Source organism: Enoplosus armatus, chromosome 14 (assembly GCF_043641665.1).
Source record: "Enoplosus armatus isolate fEnoArm2 chromosome 14, fEnoArm2.hap1, whole genome shotgun sequence".
Taxonomy (NCBI): domain Eukaryota; kingdom Metazoa; phylum Chordata; class Actinopteri; order Centrarchiformes; family Enoplosidae; genus Enoplosus; species Enoplosus armatus.
The window spans coordinates 7730353-7751687 of record NC_092193.1 but is presented as its reverse complement, the minus strand read 5'-3'; the positions used below and the strand labels follow the sequence as shown (position 1 = coordinate 7751687).

The following is a 21335-nucleotide window of genomic DNA, read 5'->3' as shown; positions in this document are numbered from 1 at the left end:
CTCCAGCTGTTCCAGCTGTTAGTCTATCACACTGTCACAGCTGATTTTAACACAAAGATGAGCAGTTATTTCTGTCACCTCTCGTTATTTCATTGTAGAAGTTTGGCTCCGGTTATCCATTTGTTTCAAAATGGTTTTTAAAAGTTCTTTTAATCATTTGTAAACAAAGAAAGCAACTTAACATTCACATAAAAGTTAAAGGATGCTGTACAGTCTCAGAGTTTACAAGACAGATTATTGCCTACTATCTTACAGATGACATTTGATACACTTATCATCAGCAAACACACAGTTGTAATGAACCAAACTGATGACAAGGTTGTTATTTATGAATTATTTATTACTGACATTATTAATATACAAATAAAACCATTAAGATATTCTGTTTTGTGGTTTTGTGATATGTTTCACAAAAGATGACAAAAATCCTCCAAATGGAGACCGGATTGACTTTTTCTATTGGACAGCAATAAATGTGACTTTGTCTGTGTTTAAAAAGTGGAATTTGAAGAAAATCGTGAAATAGCTGAATTTCCTTTTGGTCACTTTTTGGTCACTGATTCAATAAGCAGTAGTATATCTTCAACCATCTCCACAGCGTTGCTCAAATGTTCTTGTCAAACTGAACAGATGTTTATGCTTTTTGGCTGCCTGGTAGATGTGAGATTCAAGCTAAAAGCGGCTTTTTTAAAATCTCATGTATTTTGGTGAACCCCCACCAGAGGGCGTCTGTTATACAGTTTCCTGCTGTAAAGAGCCGAGCACAAGGAGGGATGTGACAGTTTGTTGCTGGGTAGAAAACAGGTCCAGCTCCAAAGACATGTTGTCAGTGTTGTCTTTCCTGTGTACAACATTAAGGAGTTTGACAAATAATACTGTCACATTTTTAATAATGTTCCTTTTTTTAAATGAATATATATGAAAAACAAAATATAATATGAAAATAGGAAAGTATTGTGATCCTTTACTTTAGTAAAAGTAGATAATAATTAGTAGCAAAATATCAAGTAACCGTCTCATAATGTAGAAAAATAGCCCATGTGAGTGTTATATATTATATTATGGATTATAATATTGCTACATGAAAGTCTAAGCAGCATTTTACTGTAGTGGCTGGTTGAGGTGAAGCCGATTTAAACTATTTAATTTACTTTTGTGTGCTTTTATCGGCAAACACGTCAAAATATGTTTTGCCTTTAAAGTAACTATAGCTGTCAAATAAATGTAATGGAGTAAAAAGCTCAATATTTCCCTCTGAAATGCAGTGGAGTATAAAGTGGCATCAAATGGAAACACTGTAGTGTTACAAAACAAAAGCTACCATCATCACTGAGCACTAGACTGCAGGAAGACATAATTACAAGGTGTTTTTTGCATCATGACAGGACGCTACAAGGAGAGACTGTACTTTACCAACCTGAATAATGTTGTTATTACACAGAGTAGAGACAGAATAACAACACATGAATACGACTTGGTAACGACGATAACTTTGTTTATTTGAAACAAGTCCAGACAGTTTTTACAGCTCTTTCTTACACTTAAGAGACAGATTAAAATATATTTTTGGAACATTGCTATAATCATTGAAGTGCAAATGGGTACATTTCTCTACTGAAAAATACTACTGACTATATCATACACTTTCTATGCTATACATGGGGAATGTGCTGCCTGGATGTGAAACGCATCGATGGAATGTGTTCATGTGTGCAGAAACAGAAACACTAACAAGAGTTACAGTTTATAGAGAAAGTTTCCATGCACACCATTTGGTTTACAAGGCTACTGTGCAAAAGTTGTTGCGTTTAAGACATTGAGCAATATCAATGTGATAGAAATGTCATTAAGTCGATGACAGATGAGTGCTCGCAGAGGCATTAAGGTCGATCAGTTTACAGGCACTGCAAAGATGAGTTTATACATTCTTAATCTGGTCATGCTCTATTTTACGGGTCTGTAAATTCAGATTAGTTTCCAAATCATTTCTTACAAGGTTTCCTGGAAAAAAACCATGTAATTTGGTATTAATTACGGGTAAACTAGAGAGTGATCAGTGGGCAATTCTAAGCAATTCCAAATGCTAAGCTAGTGCAACCTTGAGACTTTCAATCGGAGGACAGCAGGTGAAAATGTCTACAAACATAAAATTCAGCATGTATGAAGAAGAACGTTTCCATTAATGACTGAATGATGAATAAATACTTACTTAAATTTAAATGAATTTCATTCATGGAAATTCCTCTGGAAGTCAATAATAAACTCAACACAACTAATTAAACTAAGTAAAATAATAGTCTCAGAACTCTATTTTCTCTGTTATTACAACCAAACTATGTGGTTCTTTCGAGGAAACTTTCAAGGCATCACAGACCTGTAAAATAAACCCCAAATCTTTCTTTTCTTCTATGCTGAGAGTTTATGTTTATTGCATCCTTTATAGTCGACATTCAGCGGATAAATAAATACCCCTGAACTCTGTGCAAACCGGACTCTATGAGCTGTATATTGTGAAGCTTTCTCACATAACTGGCCAATAACCTGAGGCAAGAGGCTTTTACAGCACTAGCAAATTCAGATGTATTGAAGTTTCTAAAAAGATAACCAAGAAAAATAAAATTAATGTATTTTCCATCTGCAATGCTGACAACTGCAAAAAAATAGCCCAAATAGTTTTCAAATAATTGTGTTAACTATAATGCAAATAACAGTACATAAAATCTCTAAAATTATAAATAAATGTATAAAAACACAGAAATGAGCCTTTTCATGGAGGAATGGGTTCGACACATTGCCTCTCTGCTTCTTGCTGGTTCTCTCAAGCGTGACCTAAAGAGGGTGGAACGTTCTTCCCGATGGGCAGCAGCAGCTTATGATGACAACTGACCCACTCAAGCTCCACTGTGCAGGACACATGCGGAGAAAACGGGCAGGAGGAAACTTGGGAATTAAGAGTCATTGCTGGACGTCAGCCCGGCTTACGGCATGCTGCCAGAGCCGAGGCCGTCCTTCTCTACAGATATGGACTTGACCAGCTCCTCCACCCAGCGGACCTCAGAGGCCACCTGCTCAGCCAGGACATCGTAGCGGTTTTCTAGGCGCCCAAACTTGCGCTTGAGGATGTTGGCCGCCTGCATGGTGAGCCGGGTGTCCTCCTGGCTCTTTTTGCGCTGGGCTTGAGTGCGCAGCAGCTCTTGGCGGATGTGGCTCAGGTCGCTGGAGATGCTGTGGTTCTCCTCCTTGTACCAACCCTCCTTCTCCTCGTATATGGACAGCAACGCCGCCACGTCCTCCCGGCACGAGCGCTGATTGCGCTCCAGCTCCCTCAGGCCTTCCTCCGCCGCCGTAATCTCCTCGAGGACCTGGGAGAAGCGCTCAAAGTTGACGTAAGTGTTGTTGGGTGGCATGCTGGAGTGGGACTTGATGGTGTACTCCTTCAGACGAGTGGTCTTTAGGCGTCGGCGCTCAGTCTTGTGGTCTCTCTCCTCCTGGCGGACATTTCGCCTCTTAATCACCTGGAGAGGGAAAAATGTAAACGTCTGAATTAAGGATGGTCATTTTATAGCATATCAATATTGGATCTGAGAGCTTAAAAGATCTGATAATGATACATCAGCCAATACATAAACATTTTTGAGGATTTCTTAAATTTGCTTCATTAAGGAATTGTGACCAAGGTATGTACTGACCAGGATATAAGTAACTTAATTCTCTCTGGTGGACAAACTATGTTTCTAAATTACCTTAAACACATCTCTGACATGCCCTGTGATGCAATTTCTTATTACTTATCGGCCAACATATACACTGATACGATATATGTGATATAAGCTAATATGTGCTGAAATATCAGTCTACCTCTATTTCCACCTCTATTCGGTAGATGATGAATAAAGAACACATGTGCATGAGCTTTACTAAGTAAGTAAAAATGTATTTATATTGCACTTTTCAAAACAAAATGCTTCCCAGTAGAAGCATTTAGCACAAAATATCAAACAGGCAGAATCGTATTAAACACAACTGCAACAAAATAGAAACAAAAGACATCAGCAAGATAAGTAATAACTGAACGCCTATGTTGAATTTTAAACACTGGACTAATGTGCTCCCTGCACTTTCTCTTTGGTAGAAGATGGGCTACAGCATTTTGAACTACATCTCGACGAGCTATAATGTATAATGAATTACAATAATCCAGTCATGAAGACACAAAAGCATGGATTCATTTCTCGGCACTTTCAGAAGATTAAACAACTTTCTTAATATGAATAGACAGCTCAGCAGCCGAGCACCACACCTGAGTGTTAATGTGATAGTGAATGTTACTCTACATGACCAGATATAAACGCTACATAAAACACTCACCTTAATCCAGGGGTGTTCAAGACTGTCATCAATCGTCATTCTCTTCCTGCAAAAGAAAATAATCCACCAGTGAGAAAAAGACAGAGCAGAGACGTTCATACCCGAGATAGAAGTGTAAAATCTGCAAAAGTTCCTACTTGGGATCCTTGACCAGCAGACGGCGTATGAAGTCCTTAGCCAGCTCGCTGGTGTTGCTGAAATACTCCTCATCAAAGTCATAGTTGACAGCGGAGATGTTTGTCAGGGTCTCCTGCTTGGTCTCGCCCAGAAATGGTGAAGCACCACTCAACCTACAGGAACACAGAGGAAGGCTTTGCTTCATAAAACACATGAGGATGAAGAGTGAAGAACATTTATGTTGCTGCAAATGTCAACATCCAGCCGTGACGTGAAACAGTACTCACAGAATGTATGTGATGACTCCGATGCTCCTGCAGAGAAGAGGAGAACCACACATGAATGAAAACTGTCACAGGATCAGTACACAGCTTCAAAGGAGAAAAAATAAAAACATGTTGACATCTTACCACATGTCCGCCTCCAGCCCAAGCGGCTCGTAGTTGACTATTTCAGGCGCTGTAAAGCACAGAGGAATGAACGCTTTAATTCAAACCAGATGTGGATATCTGAAACGCACCATCATGGGCACACTCTAGTATAAAGCTGATTTAGAATTTTTTAAGTGGAACATTCCTTTCTTTTCTTTTTTTTTTTTTAAGATGATTTTTGGGCATTTTGCCTTTAAATTGACAGCGACAGAGAGGGGGTGACAGGCAGCAAAGGGCCCAGGGCCACTGCAGCAAGGACTAGCCTTTGTACATGGGACACCCGCTCTACCAAGTGAGCTACAGGGAATCCCAAAGTGGAACATTCTTTACAGACATTCAGGAGGAGAAACGTGATCTCACCAACAAACTCTGGCGTTCCGAAAATGTTCTTGAACTCATTTCCCGCTTTAATCTGATGAGCAATCCCAAAATCAATCAGCTTGATCCTGGGGTTGGGGACGTTCTTGTCCAGCAGCATGATATTCTCAGGCTGAAAGATATAAACAATATAGCTACACATTAGTGAGAGAATAAGGTTAGTACACATGTAAACAGAGAGCTAAGACGCTACAGTTTAGTCAGTCAGTTTAATTTGACTGTTATCTGACTGAAATTAACAATGAAAGCAACTCATATGTTTGGTAATCATGTCCATATGACCCTGAAATGAATATATCTTTTTTTGCGTAATAATAAATAAAATATCTTGTCAGTAGCACCAAGCAGCTTGACAACCTTGTGTGTCTACAGCCCTGTCCTGTCTTTAAAAGATGGAAAAACCTCTAGATACATAAAGTACAACATAAACAGAACTTCTCGCTAACATGTCAAATACGACTGCTGGCCCAGAGCCTCACAAAGAAGCCGTCTTAACCACACAGACTGCTGACCTTGAGGTCAAAGTGAGCGATGCGTTTGGAGTGCAGATACTGGACGCCGTCCAGGATCTGCTTGAGAAACTGTGTGGCCTCCTCCTCCGTCAGAGATTCCTTCTCAGCCAGGAAGTCAAACAACTCTCCTCCGGACACCAGCTCTAGGATCAGGATCACGTCGGTCTTGTTTTCAAAGATGTCGTGCAGGGTGATGATGTTGCTGTGTTGGATCTCCCGCAGGATGTTGACCTCACGCTCAATCTCTTCGCGGCTCACCCCTCGCCGGCTGGACGACAGCCGCCGCTTCTTGATGAATTTGGCTGCGTACTCGACACTTGAGCTCTTCTCTTTACACTTACGAACGATGGCAAACTGTCCGCTGCAGGGAGGAGAGAACAAAGGGGGGTTAAAATATAAGGATATAGACTTTACTTATAGACATCACTTTGGGCTATGATAACTTGGGATTGGCAGTGATCATTATTTATATCATTTTATAGATTAAGTCAGTGCATCCCATCGTTTTTTGGCTTGTGTCCTCTTAAAATAAAGCAACTTCTACTTGTGACCCCTCATCACAGATTATGGCCTCAATGTGGACATATAGCTCAACCAAAAAGTGATTTTTCTTTCTCAGATTGTTTCATTTGAAGGATTTTAAGAAGCCTGAAGAAATGAAAGTATTAAGAATTTCACAAGAAAAAAAAGCAAAAATGTGAAAATCATCACCGTAACAAAAGAAATAATACTTGAAACTACTTGATCTATATAGGAAACAAAGTATTCTCACTGCATTGGCAGACTTTTTTGTTTGTTTTAGGAAACTTTAAGGACTCAAGTTGTAGGAATAAATGACTTGGTTAAAAGGAGGCTTTTGCAGGGATCTTGTGACCCCTGAGATTTATCTTGGGGACCTATTAGGGGATCCTGACCCCTAGGTTGGGAAACACTAGACTAAGTAATGGATTGATAAAATAGTTGGAATGAAAATGATTGTTAGTTGTCCAAGTAGCAAGTAGATAAGCTTGAAAACTGATATGTGATGCTGAACGTACAACATAGGAAAGTCTTTTCTATTGTAAAGTAAATAAAGATAATGGAAATATATGTTATCTGGAGTTTTGTTTTACAGAATCTGATTTAAAAGGAAATAAATAAATTACATTACTGACAAGAACAATAAGGTCAACATGCAGGTGAGGAGAAAGCATTTCATAATGCATGGCTGTGCAGAGAACTGAATGTTCTCCCATTTAATGTTTGCATACCTTTCTATCTCAGTACACACACACACACACACACACACATACACACCCACACACCCAGTGCCCTCTCCTTTAGAGACTCTACACCTCAGCAGAGGTGGAAAGGCACAATGAGGCAGTGATGTCATACTTTTGCTGCATTACTGCAGAAAAACAATAGCCCAGGTAGAAAGTTGAGTTTAACCTATTAAAATGTGATGACTCATTCACAAACTATTACGCATGGTGTAAAAATGATATTAAAAAGGATATTCAATTTGTTGCTGACACATACTTAAATATTTTGGCCTTCATCCGATATAATGTTTTGGATGGTTTGCAGCTCATACTTGGCATCAAAATGCTTCTCAAACACATCTCAAGTAACTATTTGTGATTTGATTACACTTCACGTTCACATTGTCTTATTTGTGAGAAATTGGAAACACTGGAAATCTGAAAGACATTTGTGCTCAGCCATACAGCTTGATGAGGCTGCAGCTATCTGGTACTTTGCTTTAAAAATTCATCTGAGTTGTTTCACAAATGAAAACTAACTGTCATGCTATGCACATACTATCAACTAATCACACAGTTTTTCAATGCCATCAGGCAGCCATTTGTAGTCACACAACACTACATATGTGGACACATGAATCTCTGATGGCCTTCAAACGTAGCATAAATGAATAGATCCTAAAGCATCTTAAATGTGAACATGTGTCTTTTGTTTGACTACAGTAGGGGTGTTTTGTTTTTGTTCTGTTTTGTCAGAGAAGAAAAGACAATAACATACCTGCCCAGCTCCTCTCCCATCTCATAATACAATTCAACATCCTCTTGCCTGAAGCCAGCCATGATGTGCTGACTGGAATGATGCTGGGAGCAATGCTTTGAGATTCACTGCAAAGATATAAACCCAGTTAATACTGGCAGTGACTGGTGTGGACATGACAGACAGCACAGTGACCAAAAACAACGCCTTCTAAACTGTGATAAAAGTCTCAGTTATGAGCCAGAATTACCATTTTCATTTCTACATGGCAGTTCACCTCTGAGTACCTGGGTTTCTTCCCTCCTTATTTGGCCCGAGTCAACACAGCTTTAGTTTTCAGAGACTTTCTGGCTGATGTCAGACCTCTGCATACCAGTCCTACTGACATCATCTCCTGCCCTGGACCAGCTATCTCTGACTCAATTAAAGGGACTGGGATTCAGCCAAACTACAGAGTATTTTTCTCATTTTAACCTTGTTTAAGGTGTATGGTCTATAAAAGAAAACACGGTTAAAATAAAACTATTTCTGACTGTAGCTTATAACACACTGGTGAGCGCTGGAAAAGATGCTGATAAATAGCGACTCTGCCGTTTGTGTTAAAAACAGGCAGCAGGGACATTTTCTTCCGTGGAATATCATAAGAAAAACACCATGAAGGTCGACCTTAATGCCACAAAGACAAAAGGAAACTCGTGCCACAGGTAGAACCTATTAACTTCTCCAGGATTAAAGGAATACAAAAAAACTACAGGAAGAAATAAAGGAAATCCCTGCGACGGAAGACAGCTAGCTTAGCTGGTTAACTAGCTAACGTTAATACGGTATAAACACCGGCTTTTCGCTGTTTGTGACAAGTGTTACTTCAGTAAGGAAAACAGGCGATTAATAACACTGAAATTCTGGAAGAACGGTATCTATATACCATATAAAAAGCAAAGGCATTGCTATAACGTATACTTACAGTACGGTTGGCTACGAGTGCTGCATTCCCCTCTAAAGTAGTTGAGTATGAATTCCCAGACTGAACAGTGTCACGCTAGCCACAGAGAAACACACAACTTCCGGTCTTTTTTGTAAAAAATAAAAGCCATACCAACGTAAGTATTACCTGCCAGTCATTTCCATTTCAAACTTATTTATTACAGTCAGCCCATCATTCTGACCACTAAGAGGCATCAGTGCATGATGTCAGAGTTTCAACCACCGTGCGGGGAAACGTGCTGCTGTCTTCTGGTATAGAAAATAAGACAGGCGCACAACAAAACGTACTCTTTTATTCTGAAGGCAGAATTCGCTTCAGTTCCGGTGTTGCGTCACTTGATGCAGGTAAAGCTCCGGCAGACGGAAGGACATATGGAATGACATCATACTGAGTGAATCAACCCGCTGCAGTACGTCAATGAATAACAAGATCAAGCATGCAAAGATTAAATAGGGACCGAGGTCATTCAAATAACATTGGATACCACTGGTGAAGAGGATGCTCAAAATAACAACATAGTAATATATTATAACAATAATATTAATTAGAGTATAAATATTCACCTAATCTTTTCTATTTGGACTTATAAGTGAGTTCATGGTTAATGGGATGTAGCCCAATTAGAGCTTTTGAATGTCTGAATGTACAAACGAAAAGATCCCAGGGATATTTAATACACACTAAACACACACTATATAGAAATCTCAAGAACATGCAGTATCCAACCTAATCTTGGATGAATAACTGGATAATCCTAGAGGAACTTTTATTATAATTTATAACATTACTAACACAATAGTTATTCCCATTTTATCTTTTGCCAGTTCAAGTCTGTAATACTTGTATTATCTTTGTTTGACCATTTTCCTTCATGGCATTTAAGTATTAATATAATTTACACCGGAATCAATAGGCAATACAAATTTAGCAATATGTTCATATAACATGACAGTATTTTCTAACCTATTAGAATATATAATGAGCATAGGATGGTAGCAACGGGTTAGATAGATAGATAGATAGATAGATAGATAGATAGATACCATTCAATGTATGGAACAATTCGTAGACTTCTTACAAAGTTGATGTCTGAGGAAGCAAAAAGCTGCAGATTGGCAGTTATACTGGAGGCTGTCCAGTCAAATACAGGGTTTGGGATGGAAAACAGACCTGCAGCCTTGCCAGCCTTGTTGGGTCAAGACTGACTTCATGAGTCCAAGTATTGTGGTTCTGTACACACTTGAAGCAAATTTGTGATTTGTGATACTGGGCTATATTGACTGGCTGGGGTCCACAAATGTGGTGACTGAAAGTTAATTTAATGAGATCTTCTCTTTCTGTAATGTTCAACATAATTCTGGAGCTATAAAGAGCTTTGACATAATTTTATGCATGTAACATGAACCAAGCTTTTCTCTCCATTAAAGAACAGGAAAGGACCAAAATCCTCAATGAATAGCAAAAGTAAATAAATTAGATAAACAAATAAAGAAACATAATATATAATATATATTATGTGTATCCTATATATTATGTGTTATATTAACATATATCAAAAAGATCTGCCATAGTTATTCCTATACAACCCAATATTGTGTTTTAAATATTACCCCAAATTGTTGGAATACAGCTACTTGTATGATTCATATTTAACATTTCAGACATATTGAATCAAATATGATTAAGTCGATTGGCTCTTTGACAATGCAGTCGGACATAGATTACAAATTAAGTTTGTTTTATACAAAACCTGAATATGAAATCAGTCAAGCTGATCTGTAACTTATATTTTACACCATAAATTGTCCTCCATCTTTAAAAGCTCCACCACGCCTGTATTACCTCAATTTAAAACGTCATGCCCCAATTAAACTGGACTAAAACTATTTGGTAAACGTAGGTTTATTTAAGACTTCTTTTTGACTGACTTTGACCTTAACCAATCAGGGACGTGTTCACTCGCTTGTGACAGTGACAGCCAATTACAAACCCTACACAGCAAAAATGGGCGTGGCATATTGAAACAGCTGGTGGGGGATAGTGTGAGGGGCTCGAGCCGAGCGGTTGGTTGGTTGATGGGGGAAACAACAGCAAGCTAGGCATCATGAGGGTCCCTGAAACACTCATTTGGACCGCTATTCTCATCCAGAAGGTGAGAGAGACCGAGTGTAATTCTTCGAGAACTGTTTCTCTGTGCGTTTATTTCGCATAGCGGCACGTGGCGGACAAAAACAGACTGTTTTTTTCTCACCGTGTTGTGGGATTATTAGCTTGGATGCTATGATTGTTAGCTTGCGGGGATCACCGTGGGCCCTGGAAACCCACACATCACTCACCTTTTGATGTAACATTAATATAGCAGGATTATTGCTGATTCACCACACCATTGAAACCACCACAAGGTTATTGATGGACTATATTTTAGTAGCGATTAGCAGACATTGGATCGGGAAATGTTAGCTAACAACTCACATCACGCTACAGTTACACGTCTGTAGTAGCAGAGATAAAAAGGGTAATGAAGCCATGTAATCATTATTTATTAAATATAAGTGTTTTCTGCGACACCATGCATTTGTAGAGACATTTCTGGCTGAAGAGAGTTTGATGACTAGAGTCAAATATTTCAGTTAACGCATTTGAGGGTAAAATATTTCTCGGCTGATAATAATGTCACCAACCAAAGTGTACTTTGACCCGCTGAGTCAAAGTATAACTAATTTTAGTTATACCAAAAGTTATTCTTCTAGTTATTCTTCTATGGTATGCAAAACAGTAGACATATCCTCTGTTTTTAATACCATATACCAAAAAGGTTTTCTCAGTCAGGTACTTTAAATCTGTAGGGTCCCACTTACTGTAGTGAAAGTTTTGCCATGGAGCTTTATCTTGCCACTTTATTAGGTACACCTGAAGCTAATGTAGTATAATACAACAACCCTGAAACAACTCCTTCCTCATTAAAATGTTCAGTTTGTCTTGAAACCGTTTAATAGAGATTTTATTAAACGTTATGGTAATTTTGGAGGCTTTGGTTTGCGATGTTGTTAAACTGTATTGAGTTATACTGAGAGTTGTTAAAAGTATTTTGTCCACCTCATTTATATCAGTTAGAGTAGATTAAATTCCATAGCACCTCAAACCGCAATGTATAAACAAATTTACAGTGAACATATTATGGCTAGTATTCAAAAATAAATGAAAGAGACTAAACAAACCTTAATTTAAGTGTCATCATTAGTTTTCTACTCTGTGGCACCTGGGTTTGCAGAGTGTTTTTTTGTATAGTTTGCGCTGATGTAATTTTGTTTTTTTTAAAATGCTAGTGTTTGTTACATGTTTGTACATCTCAGGACCATGTTAGAAATAAGTTGTTATTCCTCGTTATCCCCTTGGATTGGTGTGTTTTATAGATCCATAAGTAAATGAAAATCAAATATATAACTTTTAAAACTTGACTAGCAACACATTTACTCCCATCAGAATATATTTAATCCCAAATATCTGTATTGTCATCAGCCCCAAAAGTCCAAGGTGCTCACTACTTTTTCAGCAATACTTTTGACTTTTACCTTGTTACAGGACTTCAGGTGAAACAGTGCGTCTGGAAATAATGTTCAAGTCTAATCAAAAATCAAAGTTGCAAACATTTAATGGACATGTGGCGTGACAAAGACATTGTTATCATGTTGACAGGTGGTGGCAGAGTACGGCATGGCCCATTTCAGTGACAAGGGCAAGAGCAAAGGAAAGGATTACTGCATATTCTTCAACTCACAGTGGGCACGCTTACCTCAGGACCTCAATAAGGCAGTAAGTCACAAGTGAGATGTAACCAAGTCTTTGTAAGCAATAATAATAATGACACTTAAAGAAGAAGTGGTGAAATGCTTCACAGCCACATAGAGCAGTGAGGATAAACTACAGTATGCACTTCTATGTAGCTGATAAATAAATTCTTGTTTTTTTATTTATATTAAGTATTGAATCATAACAGGATTTTCTCCAACTCTGGTTGACATTGCAAACCTTTTGTCTTGAAGTCACGTCTTCAGATCTATGACCTGACAACATCGGCCCTGTGCTTGCCCTCTGATGTCCCGGAGGGAGGCTTCCCAAATCGCATCCCCATGGTGATGAGAGGCAACTGCACTTTCTATGAAAAGGTCCGACTGGCCCAGCTTAATGGCGCCAAGGGCCTGCTCATCGTCAGCAAGGACAGACTGGTAACACTGCTCATAGCTATAAACATCTTAAGGCTGTTGTTTGTAGTCACTGTGCATCAAGACTAAATTGATTTTGGCACTTCAGAAAACAGATACATGTTTCTCTTGTCTTTTTTAAATTACAGACACCACCTGCAGGAAACAAGACTCAGTATGAGGAGATTGACATTCCTGTAGCGCTGCTCAGCTACTCTGATATGCTTGACATAAGCAAGGTGAGAGGCCAGCAACTAGCCATTGAAAAAAACAAACAAACTTACTGTATCGTTTTCTCTTGAACAGATGTGTATATATGGGGTGGGTTGGTAGATGAGCAAAAGTACAGAATGGATCTTTACCAGATCTACTTGGGAGAAGTATGTGTTTATAAGTGTTTAGCTTTGAGCTGACTCTCTATGACTCTCTAACTCCTGCAGACCTTTGGTAAAGGAAGGCTGGTTGCCATGTACGCACCTAATGAGCCGGTATTGGACTGCAACATGGTGATCATCTTTTTGATGGCAGTAGGAACAGTTGCCATTGGAGGTTACTGGGCCGGCAGCAGAGACAGCAAGAAGTAGGTGGACATGATGGAGGGATAGAGTTGGAAACTGACTACTGAATATTTGTTATCACTCCATGATTCTGAATGCTTAGTTGGGTTTGAGTGTTGTATATATGTACAGACAGTGATGTACTGGAGGGTTAATTCATTATAGCTTTGTTTTAAATCTGAACTGACCCAATTGCATGGAAAGTATTACAATTGTAGTTTAATGTATGTAAAGATAAAGTCTTTCAAGGGACAAACATGGCATTTTATTGTCAACGATTATGCAGGTTGTCGTGTACAGTTTACCCGGCTTTGTACTTTCCACTACATCACATTATTACAGGACACAAAGTTTCCATCTGCCTGTTTATACCATGCTTTTAGTCCTGGCTGCTAAATTTATATCAAAGTTAATTCATCAGGGGGGAAATTAGTCACTGTTTTCTTGGCAAAGTCCTACAAGTGTATGCTTGCTCCGTCTATTCTCTTAGAGGACTGTGTGTTTGTCTCTTCTTTTCCAACCAAGCAGTCTGCATTGTACAACTCCACTAAAGGGCACTGTTGTTTATTTGAGACCGTATGAGTGACTCATCGGCTTGAGCCAATCCGAGTCCGTCCTTCCTGACGGAGTTGCCAGGGTGACTGAGGTCACAGTCAGATGGGGTCTCTGACGCACGGGACCGCAGGCAAAAAAAGATTTTGGAATATGAGTGTGTGTTTTGAACTCAGGAAGGAAGTGAGTGCCAGCGAGCTGAATGACGGTAAATATTGACTGTGGATGGTACGATGATCATCCTGTCTGCTTTGGCAAGTCACCAACCATCAGAGAATATGAATAAGAAAAGACAAAACCCAAGAGGCAGGCTGACTGCTGACTCTTTTACTTAATAAGCTGGCACAAGCAGATGAGTGTTCTTAGATACTGATCATTAGACTTTTAGAGGTATGGCATGCCTCTCTGAATTTTGTTTTTCCTCCTGCAGACGCTACATGAAGCACAAGCGAGACGACGGTGCGGAGAAGCAGGACGAGGAGACAGTAGACGTCACCCCTATCATGATCTGTGTGTTCGTGGTCATGTGCTGCAGCATGCTGGTGCTACTCTACTTTTTCTATGACCGCCTGGGTACGACAAGTACACTCGCACATCATTGATCTGAACACACAAAGCTACTCGTTCATGTTCAGCTCTGTCAATCTAAGTCAATAAGCTCAATATGGCGTTTGCTGGGGATACAGGGTGTGAAGGAGATGGCCCACAATGCATTCCTTGTTTGACAAATAATCTCAACTCAAGCTCCACTTGCTTGCTTTTTCTGAGCTTTCAACCGCATCTCACAGGCCTCCGTGTTTACCTTCACTGAAACATCAGTACAAAACCTAGCTGGATCAAACTGGATAAATATAGCAGTTGTTTTTGAAACACTGTCAAATTTCTCCTTTTATAAGTCGTCCCCTGATACTAAAATATATTTAAAGCAAGAAGGACAGCAGTTGCTGAATTGTGCTTTATTTTGTAACTACAATTCCTAGTTTAAATCATAGTTGACTCAGATGTCTGTTTCCACAGTATGTGTAGGTTTTCAGCAGTGGAGAAGCAGCATTTAGAATCAGAAGATTGCTGGTTAAAAGCCCAGACTGTCAAATCTTAGGTAACAAAGTGAGCCAATAATTCCTCCATTTAGCTCCACTGTAAACTCAACATTCCTCCAAGCTCATTTCAGAGCTCCTCGGTGTCCAGCATTGTAAGGCTATAGATGCAGTTTACAGATATGAATGTGTGAACCTCGCGTGTGTGTAAAGACTGGCTGTGCTGTGAAAGAGCTTAATGGCTCAGATAACATTTCCCTGATAAATAGATTAAAAGACGGACAGCTGCTGATAGACTGCTTCGCGTCTTTGATCAGCTGTTGTACATTCACTCAGAACACAGTGGTGAAACTGATACCACTATTCAAATATGTAAGGACTAACTTTGTCAAAGAACAAAACACCAGAAAAAGTCTAATTCCTCAATAGAATATGAGTGTGGTATCATGTGATTATATGAACTAATCCCCCGCCTCACTGCTTCCTCACTGTTTAGCCATTTGGGTCATAGCCATCTTCTGTGTGGCCTCCTCTGTCGGCCTCCACAGCTGTCTGTGGCCTTTCGTCAGGAGACTCCCTTTCTGCAAGTGCAGGTGAGACACGTCAATGTGGTTTCATAATGCTAGCTGCCCAAAAGTCTATTATCAACATGTCATATTGTTTTCTGAATCTCCATACAGTTGTATGTAAGTTTTGTCTACAAATGTACTCATCCGAGAGGTTTCTTGGTTCAGACCCTGGACCCCCATTTATCTTTAGCTCTCAAGGGGAAGGGGACGCAACATAAAATCAATGTAAAAAAAAGCTATTCATTACCCAGATCAGTCGTAGGTAGATTTTTAAATAACAAAAAATGGAAGGCGAACTACAAAGGAAGAATGGCCTGAGGGGGCTGCTTAAATCAAATAAATAAATACAATACCAAAAGAGTCCTAACTCAGAGTTTTAACAGTCTACATCACTCTAAATAAGAGAAACACAAAAATTAAACCTCAACTATCTGGCCTGCCCTACTTTTACCTGTCCAAAACCAAAACCGTTTGAAGCAGCACCCCGGCTCCTAGTGTTTCTAAACATAGGATTTCTGAGTGTGTGTGTGTATGTGTTCATTGAAGAACTAAACCTGGACCAGTCCCCAGGTAGTTAAGCGAGTGCCTCAGTTTCACATTAAAATTACTGATCTCTGCGGTATTTTAACAAATATAGACAGATCTGGAGACACAATGTCGTGCTGCTCACATCAAACCACAGCCGCCAAACGGACAGCTTGGCTGAGGATATATAGCCTGTCTGATGAGACTGCATACTCTGGACTGGGTCCCTCTCCAATCAGGGTCTTCAGGATAGCAGTCAGTCATATTTTACAGTTATAGTTATATATACCTGAAATAAGGTAGAACTTGCCTGAAAAAAACCCCTGTACACTGTTGATATGAGATGTCTTGATTATGGTTACATTTATTGATTTGTGGACCCTCTTATGACCACAGGGTCCCAGAGAACAACTTGCCGTACTTGCACAAGCGGCCGCAGATCCGCATGTTGCTGCTGTCGGCCCTCTGCATCGGTGTCAGCATCACCTGGATGGTGTTTCGTAATGAAGACCAGTAAGTGCAAAGAGAAGAAGTGTCAAATTCTGTCACATGCACTTAGAAAAGCAGCCATTTGCTGCATTCAGCAATAAAGATCTTTTTTCAGGATATTTTGTTGGCATGTCACTGTGGTGCCTCCTGAGGGGGGTTTCATGAAGCCAGATTACCAGTTAAACCAGGTTTATTTGAGGACATTCTGTTTCATACAGGATGTTTAAATTAGGGACGGCTTGATACCACTTTTTCATGTCAGAGACCGATACTGCAACCTTGAGTGTCTGCCGATGTAAAAGTAATGCTGCTGCCACCCCTTGAAACACTTGCAATGCATAAATTGTGGTCTTTTATTTTGCTTTTTCTTCTTTGAGCTTAAAATGATGACATGTGACAGCGCTGCTGACAGGTCTCACTCACGTTCAAGCTACTGTTCACACGACACATGCTGCTCATTTGTGTTTCTCGTGACACATCTCTCTTTATGGCATGTCGTTCAAAGTTTAGTTAAGCATTTACACGATAGTTTGGCTGATGGATCGTATCAGATTATACTTTTTTTTCTCTGATATCCGATGTAGTGTTTTTGGCCAGTATAGGATCGGCACATCCTTTGTTTAGATACATATCTTTTTCTGTCTAAAGTATCTGTACAGTATTCCAGTCAGCATTTGTGATTTTAGATGCACTGCAATTAAAGTAAAGCTAATAGTCAACCCATGGCTGTAGCCTTATTGTATACACAAAGCATATAGAGACCATAGTATTATCAGTTAGGCAGCATATGAACTAAAATGAATTTGATTTGTATTAAAAAAGGATCATATTTGCGACTGTAAATAAGGGTATTTTCAGTGTCTGCCTACACCCATGGATTTTGGTTTAAGAGCACATTTACTCCGTTTTGGATATTGATTTGTTGTTGTGTGTGGGGTGACATAATGGTAGGATGTTTCTGCCTGTGTGTGATAACACGTTGTAGGTACAGTATATGATGATGGTGTGGGCTGACTCACAGCCTTGTTATGTTTCCTCCAGGTGGGCGTGGGTGTTACAGGACGCCCTGGGGATCGCCTTCTGTCTCTACATGCTCAAAACAGTCAGACTCCCCACATTTAAGGTGGGTCGGCACTCTCAGAAACATGAGACACATCCTATAAAAATGTGCAAAGGTTTTAATTATTGTGTTTCACTGGATGATAAATGTTTGTTTATGCACCTTGTTAGTTGTAAACTCATCTGATTTCTGTCTCTGCTCTGCAGGCTTGCACCTTACTACTGTCTGTCCTTTTTGTTTACGACGTTTTCTTCGTATTTATTACACCCTTCTTTACAAAGGTACGACAGCACTGTTTTCACTGAAGACTATTCAAATGTGTCTGTTACTGTGTGTCATGCTTAGATAACCCACTGCCTTTTCTCCACAGAGTGGGGAAAGTATAATGGTGGAGGTAGCAGCTGGTCCCTCTGACTCCTCCACACATGAAAAGGTGAGCTTGTTTTCAAATTCCACAAGTCCCTTTGGGTGGGGTGGGATTTAGTCTAGTTAAAGAAACTTCAAATGCCCCTCTCAGCTCAGAGGAGAAGAAGTAGATAGTAACACTAATGTTTGTGTTTCTTCCAGCTTCCCATGGTGCTCAAAGTGCCAAGGTTAAACTCCTCTCCCCTGGCTCTTTGTGACCGGCCCTTCTCCCTTCTGGGCTTTGGTGATATTTTAGTACCAGGTAATTAACAGTGTCATTATACCACAAAGAACTCAGGCTGCCTAAAGCTCATTATGTGGTTTTTGTGCAGTCACAACCAGATAATTATTTAACCAACAAAGACCACAGTCACCCTATTTAGTCTGTCCTTGGAGCAGAAAACATTGATGTGGTTGCCAGCTATGTAAACACAGAACTACTCAACACCCACACCTTTTATGGCTAATGCCTTTAATGCTATATAATTGCACATTATAAGACTTAGACCTCGTACATTAATAACTGCACAATGATGTTTCTCTACCATTTCTTTAATTTCATTTAGCTTGTCTGATGTATTAGGAAATATCCACCAGATATTGAAGGAAAACACTTTGGTCACTCAAATAAATACGATCGTGTCTGATATGATAAAACATGGCTGAATACAGTCGCTTCTCTTGTTAATTGATCTGAATTCCTCTTTGTTCTTTTCTGTCAGGTCTGCTGGTGGCGTACTGTCACAGGTTTGACATTTTAACACAATCCTCCAGGATCTACTTCATGGCCTGTACGATTGGTACGTACATGGGCAGGAGGCTCATGAGGGTTGTAATTAGTGAAAGGTGCTGAAGTGTTATGATAAGCCCCATTGGGACGGGATTACCAAATATTACAGGATGTGGTCTGTAATAGACATGGACATTCTGCAGGACCAGCCGATAGAGAGTACCAGTACCTACCTGTAGCCCACATTACAACAGCCCATTTAATGAGCTTTTACAGGGTCTTTCTCTCCTGAAGGCCCAAACGGGCTTATATGTTGGTGTTAACATGTTTCAGATTAGCAAAAAAATATTTTTTGACTGAAAAGTCAAATTTCACACTGAGCTCATAAAAAAAGAAAGAATGAAGTAGAAGGACAAGCTGCTCTTCCTGCAGAAAAGACTCCACGTTAACATACGTGGACGTCGCTCCGGAGCATATTTAAATTAGGACCAGCTGGTTAGTAGAAACACAGCAGGTAACTGCAGCTGTAATTGTTACTGGGGTGGGCGTGAATAATTGCCCACATACAGTTAGCACTCCGGACAGGATTAAATCACTGACCAGCGCAGGTTATGTCAAAATATCCGGTCGGAATGGGGCTTTCGAGTGAAAAGCTGCATTATTTTATTATTCATTATTGGCTGGACATGACTGGACTCTGAAAATGCTGACTTTGTGTGTGCTGTCCGTCTCTCTCCTGTCAGCTTACGGCATCGGCCTGCTGATCACCTTCGTGGCCCTGGCCGTGATGCAGATGGGTCAGCCGGCTTTGCTCTACCTGGTGCCTTGCACTCTGCTCACCAGCCTCACTGTAGCGCTGTGGCGCAGGGAGTTGCCCCAGTTCTGGACTGGAAGTGGATTTGTGGTGAATACCAGTTTGATATGACTGCCTACCGCCGAAGAACAAAAAGACTTAAGCAAAAAAAAAAAAAGCAAGCATCAAAAGAAAACGCACAAACATCTAGTTAAATAACATGCAGAGTAAAGTAGAATTTTAAGTTGAGTAACCCCTTTAAATAATTCCATCCAACTGCCTCTTTCTGTTTTACTGTCCCCTCCCTCCCATCGCTGCTCCTTGCCCTTTATTTTACTGTGGGTGTGCTGTAGTCTGCTGCTGAGGGCTCAGCTGTCTGTGAATGTCACTGCAGGTATTCTATCTGGGCTTGCTCCTTCATACTCCACCATTAAAACATCCTGATCTTACTTAAGGTTCCTTTTTGTTGTCGTTTTTACCCCTTCAGTGTAGATGTTTGTTTTCATTTTTCTGCGTACACACATCTGTGATAGACTAGTGGTAAACTGAAGCTATTCTTGGTGTTGCTCATAGTGACGTGGATTAGCTCATGTTATTTCTTAAATAATATTAGTTAGCATGGGTAATCTGTGTTGTTTAGTGGGACTCACCCCTGTGGGTTTTTCTTTGATATGCTTCCCCTTTCTTTCTGCATATCTGGGACTTTTTATCTGTGTACAGGAATACCTCTGACAACATTAAGAATTAAGGCTCCTTTAATTGGGGTTTAAGTGGTTAAGCAGGATGTGATGAGAAACAAAGAGTCAATTAAGCCTCAAATCTACCTGTGGACAGAGGAATGACTGTATATTCTTTGTTTTCTTTGTCTTATTTACGGCTATTCTGTCTTCCGTTCTCATCGTTGCATTTTGTTTCCCGCTCGACACAATTCAGCCATCTTATATACACACTTTTTTTTGTCCCCTGCAGCCTGCCATAGTGCTCGCACCAATCAACTGTACACAAACTGCAGCGCCGCAGACTAAGGAGCCCTCGACTAAACCGGAGCCACAAACCACCGAAGCCACCAATCAGAGCGGAGACTCACCCCAGGACCCGCCTCAGGAAACGCCCCCAGTTGAGAAAGATGAAGCGGAAAACAAATCTAACGGAAAAGACGTCTAGTCTAGTACGACATTTAACATTTCACTCCATGTTTTATTTGTTGTTGAGGTTGTTTTTTTGTTTTTTTTTTACATTGTGTCTCAGTCAATGGACATTTGGACATTTTAAGTACGGACGTTTATTTGCACTTGGTGCGAAGGGAAGAGCAGAGGAGAGATCTGTGTTTTCTGAATGGCTGGCTCAGCTGGGAAACCAGGATTGGACACACGAGGTCAAGGCATTGAAACTGACAAAAACGCCAAGTATAAAACCTGCACAGCCGCCCCAACACCTTCTTCTACTAACATACAGTCTGTACCTCCTCTAAAGGGAATGAAAAGCCAAATCTGGAAGCTACACAGCTGTTGGACACTACATGCTCTCAAGGCACTAAGATGAAGCTCTTTACAGCACTAAAGGCCCAGTCACACCAGTGTTTTAAAATGGCAAAATTAATTAATGTCAATGCAAATCACTGCAA

At 40.0% G+C, this 21335-nt stretch overlaps 2 protein-coding genes across 2 annotated transcripts; one reads left to right on the top strand and one right to left on the bottom strand.

Annotated features, from left to right (window-relative positions):
* Positions 1 to 1474: 1474 nt before the first annotated feature.
* On the bottom strand, positions 1475 to 8802 carry dapk3 (death-associated protein kinase 3). The gene is made up of 9 exons (XM_070918461.1): positions 8772 to 8802; positions 7829 to 7935; positions 5807 to 6167; positions 5277 to 5406; positions 4896 to 4944; positions 4773 to 4799; positions 4506 to 4658; positions 4369 to 4414; positions 1475 to 3515 (listed from the first exon to the last, which is right to left on the bottom strand). The coding sequence occupies exons 2-9, from the start codon at positions 7888 to 7890 to the stop codon at positions 2979 to 2981; spliced, it is 1365 nt and encodes a 454-aa protein (XP_070774562.1). The 5' UTR covers positions 7891 to 7935; positions 8772 to 8802; the 3' UTR covers positions 1475 to 2978.
* Positions 8803 to 10877: 2075 nt separating this feature from the next.
* sppl2 (signal peptide peptidase-like 2) lies at positions 10878 to 20875 on the top strand. The gene is made up of 15 exons (XM_070918741.1): positions 10878 to 10944; positions 12489 to 12605; positions 12836 to 13018; positions 13144 to 13233; positions 13435 to 13574; positions 14534 to 14676; positions 15637 to 15733; positions 16631 to 16747; positions 17765 to 17846; positions 17990 to 18064; positions 18154 to 18216; positions 18351 to 18450; positions 18911 to 18988; positions 19662 to 19822; positions 20681 to 20875. Exons 1-15 carry the CDS (start codon positions 10897 to 10899, stop codon positions 20873 to 20875), a joined length of 1689 nt encoding a protein of 562 aa, XP_070774842.1. The 5' UTR covers positions 10878 to 10896.
* Positions 20876 to 21335: the final 460 nt, after the last annotated feature.

Bases quoted from the DNA above. Each gene is read 5' to 3' on its own strand.
- dapk3 (XM_070918461.1), bottom strand. From the start codon at position 7,890: ATGGCTGGCTTCAGGCAAGAGGATGTTGAATTGTATTATGAGATGGGA. The intron at 4,659-4,772 runs GTGAGTACTGTT...GTGTTCCTGTAG, and splicing joins GGAGTCATCACATACATTCT to GTTGAGTGGTGCTTCACCAT. The intron at 4,415-4,505 runs GTAGGAACTTTT...TTTCTTTTGCAG, and splicing joins CTGCTGGTCAAGGATCCCAA to GAAGAGAATGACGATTGATG.
- sppl2 (XM_070918741.1), top strand. From the start codon at position 10,897: ATGAGGGTCCCTGAAACACTCATTTGGACCGCTATTCTCATCCAGAAG. The intron at 13,019-13,143 runs GTAACACTGCTC...TTTAAATTACAG, and splicing joins TCGTCAGCAAGGACAGACTG to ACACCACCTGCAGGAAACAA. The intron at 18,217-18,350 runs GTGAGCTTGTTT...TGTTTCTTCCAG, and splicing joins ACTCCTCCACACATGAAAAG to CTTCCCATGGTGCTCAAAGT.